Source organism: Gekko japonicus, unplaced genomic scaffold, assembly GCF_001447785.1.
Source record: "Gekko japonicus isolate JY-2015 unplaced genomic scaffold, Gekko_japonicus_V1.1 scaffold897, whole genome shotgun sequence".
In the NCBI taxonomy this organism is placed as follows: Eukaryota; Metazoa; Chordata; class Lepidosauria; order Squamata; family Gekkonidae; genus Gekko; species Gekko japonicus.
The window spans coordinates 707955-714213 of NW_015164211.1; the positions used below are offsets into that span (position 1 = coordinate 707955).

At 42.0% G+C, this 6259-nt stretch overlaps 1 protein-coding gene across 1 annotated transcript in view; it reads left to right on the forward strand.

Moving 5' to 3' along the window:
• KIF28P overlaps nucleotides 1-6259 on the forward strand; it is a 64971-nt gene that overhangs the window by 14320 nt on the left and 44392 nt on the right. Inside the window, exons 5-6 of the mRNA XM_015408446.1 lie at nucleotides 3085-3309; nucleotides 4281-4435. Of these exons, the coding sequence (XP_015263932.1) occupies nucleotides 3085-3309; nucleotides 4281-4435 (380 nt within the window). The remainder of the gene's footprint in view (nucleotides 1-3084; nucleotides 3310-4280; nucleotides 4436-6259) is intronic.

A 6259-nucleotide genomic window follows, 5' to 3' on the forward strand; every position in this document is an offset into this window, starting at 1 on the left:
TGAATAAAAGTACTTTGCTGAAATCACTCCACGTTCTCAGTACTTTTCAATGGGAAAATTAGATATCAGTGAATCTACACCAACAGAGAAAAAATGAAGTACAGCAAATAGAAACAGTGCATCTGAGCACTATGGACAACACACGTGATGCACCTGCAGAACCTAAAGAACCAGAAGGGGCTGCAGAACCAAGTGTCAGACAATCAATCAGATCAAACAAAGGAGTACCACCAAGATTCTTATCTGGCCAAGGCAGAAGCTATACCTGTGCCTTCCACATGGGAAGATATAGGAAGAATGCCTGCAAAAGAAGCAGAAAAATGGAGAAAAGCTACAGAAGAAGAGACTGAATCCCTGATCAAGAACCAAACATGGGCACCTACAGAACTGCCACCAGGGAATAGGGCAATAGGATGCAAGTGGGTCTTCAAAGCCAAACATGATGCAGAAGGGGAAATACAAAGATACAAAGCCAGATTGGTTGCTGCTCTCAGAAGTATGGAGAAGACTATGATGAAAGCTTCGCACCAGTGGTGAGACATACTTCAATAAGAATGCCCTTGAGCACTGCAGCAGCAAGGAAGACGCATGTGGAGCATTTGGACATAAAGACTGCTTTTTTACACAGAGAAATAAAGGAAGATGTTTACATGGAACAACCACCAGAATTTGAACAATCCAAAGACAAGCAACTCGTGTGTAAACCGCAAAAGAGTATCTGTGGGCTGAAACAGGCTGCAAGATGTTGGAATGAGAAACTTCATCAGATGCTAACCAAGGAAGGATTTGAGGAAGGCAAGGCTTACATTCTGCCTTGCGTGGATGACCCAATTTTATGCTATGAAGACAAGTCTGTGATGAAATAGTTCAACGTCTGAATCAAGAAGCAGAAGTGAAACAATTCGGAAACATCAACTACTATCCTGGAATACAAATAGAACAAGAGGAAGATGAAAGCTATCTCCTCCAAAAGCAGAAAATCCTAGAATTTCTGGGCTACGTGAATATGAAAGGAGCTAAGCCTGCAAGCACTCCTATGGAAATCAGCTACCTGAACCAGCAAGGCATTAGTGAACTTCTGCATGACAACAAGCAATACAGATGAGCAATTGGAAGACTGCTGTGCATAAGCACATTGATACATCTTGATATCACAGCAGTTGTAGAGATGTTATGCAGAAAGATGGAATCACCAACCAAAAGAGACTGGGATGCAGTCAAAAGACTTGCAAAGTATCTGCATGGCACTCCACATCTGAAACTAAAGTTACCAACAAATGACAATCCAAGACTGGCGGGATACATGGGTGCAAACTGGGCAGGAGATACTACAGACAGAAAGTCAACCAGTGGACACTTATTCTTCTATGGCGGCAGAGCAATCATCTGGAGCAGCAGGCAACAAGAAATTGTAGCTGTATCCTAGCTGAAGCTGAGTGTGTATACGCAGCAGAAGTGTGCAGACAACTGAATTGGGTACTGCAACTAATGCAAGACTTTGGAATAGAAGAATCCAAACCAGTACAACTCTTCGAAGACATCCAAGAACTTGCACAGATGGGGAAGATCAATTCAAGAACTAAACAAATGGATGTGAAGCATCACCTAGTAAGAAACATGCAAGAAGAAGGCTTTGTTGAGTTGGAATACTGAAAAGGGGCATTGGAAAGACAGTGTCTGGTGTACAAAGAAGAGAAGAAGACCCTGAAGGGAGCAGCAAAAAGACAATTAGATAGGATAGTGAAGCCAGCACCTTGTCTGTCTTCCTTGTCTGTCTCCAAATTGCTATTCTCAGGGCAATTTCCCCCTTCTTCTCTGAAGTGCCACACTCAGTCTTACCCTCTCTCTCAGCCAGAGATGTAGTTAGGAACCTACCTCTGTCTTTCCTATTAAGTATGTTAATTCCTAAATAAACCTTTATCTACTCCTTAATCGTGGAGCTGTGGTGGCTCAAGTGGTTAAGATGCTGAACTGCAGGCTGTGGAAGGTCAGTAGTTCAGCAGTTCAAGACCCGGGTGCCGCAAGACAGGGTGAGCTCCTGTCTCTAGTTCCGGCTCCTGCCAACCTAGCAGTTTGAAAGCAAGAAATTGCAAGTAGATAAATAGGTACCACTTCGGTGGGAAGGTAAAAGCGTTCCGTGCGCCTTGGTGTTTAGTCATGCCGGCCACATGACCACGGAAACGTCTTCGGACAGCGCTGGCTCTTCGGCTTTGAAACGGAGATGAGCACCGCAACCCTAGAGTCGGATTCGACTGGCTTTCGAGCAAGGGAACCTTTACCTTACTCCTTAATCAGGTTGTGTTTAACCACTACACCAAACTGTTGCTGTGTTAATTACTCTGCCAGTTTGGTCTAGTGGTTTAGTGTGCAGACTCTAAAATGGGAGAACCAGGTTTGATTCCCCACTCCTTCACTTGCAGCTGCTGGATGACCTTGGGCAAGCCATTCTGTCAGAGCTGTTCCTGAAAGAGCAGTTCTCCCAGAGCTCTCTCAGCCCCACCCACCTCACAGGGTGTCTGTTGTGGGGAGGGGAAGGGAAAGGAGTTTGTAAGCCGCTCTGAGACTCCCAAGTGAAGGGTGGGGTATAAATCCAATCTCTTATCTTCTCTTCTTCTCCTGCCAACACTTGATGATGCTATATTCATTAAAGATATGTTAATATACAGTTTGGGAAACAGGACTGCCATTTGATGGGGAAATCATGCATGCATTTATGTGTGTTCCTTGTTTCAGAACAGAAATTCCTCTGAACTTCCTACGTTTCTGGCCATCCAGTTCTTCCTGTTGAGTGACCATCGTTATAAAAATGTGCTTATGTATGAGTTATATATACCAAAATTAAAAGTACCTTTGTATTAAATGGTGGCTGTTTGGGCACTGTGATAACATTACTGTAATTATGGATTTAAAAAAGACCACAACAAATGCTTCTTAAAATACACCATTGTGAGGGTTTTTCTGCAATTTAATCCCAAATATATCCACAAGTAAACCTCTAAACCTAGTTGAGAGTTTTCCTCCCCCCCCCACCTTTTCTTTATTTCCCATTAAAATGTATCTAATAAATTTTATCTGTAATCCAAGGTAATAGATTTGCTATCTAAAGTTAAGAAACCAGGCGGACTCAAGGTAAGAGAAGATCAGCAGCAAGGCTTCTATGTGGATGGTTTGAAACTGGTGCCTTGCGACAGTTATGCACAAATTGAGAGATTGATGGAACAGGGGACCAAAATAAGGACCACTGCATCCACCAGTATGAATACCACCAGTAGTCGATCTCACATGGTCATCACCCTCCAATTCAAACAGGTAGAGTACCAAGATGCCCAAGGGGCGTCTGCTTTGTAACCTTTGGCAATTACATGTGGAGAATTAGAATCTGAATGCACTGAGTTCTGTGTGAGGCTCACACTATGTCCACAGATATGCTGCAGAGCACAAAACCAGGCAACCTGTGGGCACGTGCAGCAAGGAGTTGTGACATCCCTACATTTTATTTATTTATACCTCTTAGCTCAGGGTAGCAAGATCAGGTATTAACTGTTTTATCTGTTTTAATTATGTTTTAATTGCCTGCTTTAACCGTGTTTGAATTAAATTAATAAAAAAAATTATTATTGTCACCCCACCTTGGATCCTAACTGTGGCCTAAAATAAATACATTAGATGTCACACTTGCTTAAGACAAAAGCCAGATCTGTCTACCTGCCTACGTTTCCTCTGCTGCTTGTTCCCTGGCTCTGTAGGGAACAATTCAGACTATAGGTCTACTATACAGGGTCTGCATGTGTATGGTCGGGAATAAAATTTAATTATTGCATAGTCTGAGCTTGATTTGTGGCACATTTACCAAACTGGCTGGCCATCAGTGGCTTGGACCGCAACCCCCTGCAGCAATCCATGCAGCAAAGGGAAGGGAAAGGGAAAATATACTTTCTAAAACTGAGTAGAGGATTCCTAGAAATACAAAACAATGTTGTGAGTTTGCAGTATAGTCTTTTACTGTGTTGGGATTGCAGTTTGGGATTTGATTTTATAGGTTTTGATTGTGGATTGCAATTTCTTTTCATGTGTGAACCGATGCAGTTTTTTCTGTACATGCATGAATGCCCACATTTTTTTCACTAGTGCTTGTTTGTTTACAACAAACATGATATACGTTTGCTAGAAATGATGAGTACAGATCTCGTTAATGCTGAAGATGATGAAAGATTCACAAGCAGAGCTTGCAAAGTTTACTTGTTCCCTTTGCTTTGCTTTCCCTATGTTATTACTTGCAGATTTTTCTTAAAGAAGATATCACAAAACAATCCATTATAAATTTGGTGGATTTAGCAGGAAGTGAGAGGCAAAAATCTTCAGGATCAGAAGGAGACAGATTGAGGGAAGGGTCACGTGTAAATCTGAGTTTGACCACTTTAGGAAATGTTATCAGGTAAAATAAGACATTTTAGCTAAGTGATCTATACATATTTGGGGTATTACAATGTGTTCCTTCTTAATTTATTCAGGTGCACCAGTGTATGTTCAAACTTACATAGGAAGCTGAATACTAAGATACTTAATATTTAACAATACTTAAGAAAGTATCTAAAGCAAAGACATTTATTACTGCATTAAATACCATGCACATTATAGATATATGTGAAATCTTCAGTATTAGAGATGCAAAGCATGAAAACTTTTTCAGCAAAATGATCAAAAGCAAGGGTTTTTTTCTTATTTACAAAGTTCAAGCAATATAAGAAAAGAACAAAACTACAAAACCCTAAAATGTAAAAAAGGTAGAAATCTTTCTTTATGTTTATCTGTCTCAATATGATACGTGCTGATTAACCGGACACAGGAGTCGAGCAGGAAAATCCAACACGGAAGCTCTCTCAAGTACAGCGTTTATTGAAGCATAGTTTGCAAACCATGGAGAGAGACGTTAGAGGTGGTCTCCGTCGTCTCTCTGAAGCTGTGGCGCAGCACAGAAATTCTTTATACCCCCCCCTCCCTCTCTGGCTGGGTGGACCAATCGGCCACACCCCCTCACAATCTCACCTAACTCTACACTAAGTTCCCCCCTTCCCATCCTTGTTCATCTTCAGTAATTTTCCGTTACCTGGGTGGGGTTTGTCTTGTTCACCTAGCTGGGGCCTCTTTTACCAGCCTGTATCCTAGCAACGCCCTGTCCCGTTATCTGCTAAAGCCAGGCCCTGTGTAGCACTAAGAATTTTTGGAATTTCTACATGTAAGCTTAGTTACTTCTTCAGCAGAGATTCAGAACAGCTCTGAATACACTTTTTGCCCCCCCCTTTCAATCCTCCATCTTTTTACTTCACATTTCTGAATCTCCCTTCTATTCTATGATTATAGTCTCATGTGGAAAACTTTCTTATAAAACCATTATTGTGTCAGGCCCGCTTTTACGGGGCCACATACCTTTGAATGCAGTTAGACAGATTGGCAAACATTGCATACACACACACAGTGGGGGTCCCCAGGTCTCCTGGCTTTGTTCCTTTGTGTGAATACTTAAACCTCCAGGTCCTATAGTCCCTACCGTGCATGTTCCATTCCATGCTATGGGGAGAATTCTTCCTGCCCACTCCCCACAAATCCAGAATATCCCTGGGGGAAGTCCAAAAGTGTACTGACCCGGGAAAGAATATATATTGTCTTGTAAGCCGTAGAACAAATTACTCCCTCCCATGTTGTTCCAAAGTTTTACAGTATGATCATTAGATTCTGTGGAAGAATTGCTAAGCTGGAAGGGACTCGGGACTCCAGTGTTGTTGAGCTTTGAGCCTATTTTCCCCACTTTTACATATGGGACCGGTACCCAGGTTATATTGTTGCCCTTGGTCACTTTATAGTGGATTTGTCTAGACTGATTATACCATTGCAGACATATTGGAGCTAGTGGCCACTTTGATTTTTTTTTTTTCTAGCATTACCTGGTCATTATCTGGGATCCCCCTCCTTCCTCTAATTCCTGGCCGGTTAGCAGTGAAGAAAATGGTGGTCTGATTCCAACCTTTTAGACTTATGCACAAAGTTACAACCATGAGCCAGCCCTGCCTGGCATGTGAGGGCCCATGGGAACACACCCAACAATCTTTGAGCTGTGTGTTATTAACAACTTTGATAATCCCTTTCATAGCCTTGTGCCACTCATTGTGTTCCCACCCCCCTTCCACAGTTACGAGGGTAAGAATTCCTAGTAGCAGGTGCCAGTTTGTACCTCCCATTTTTTATTTTTTTATTTAATCTG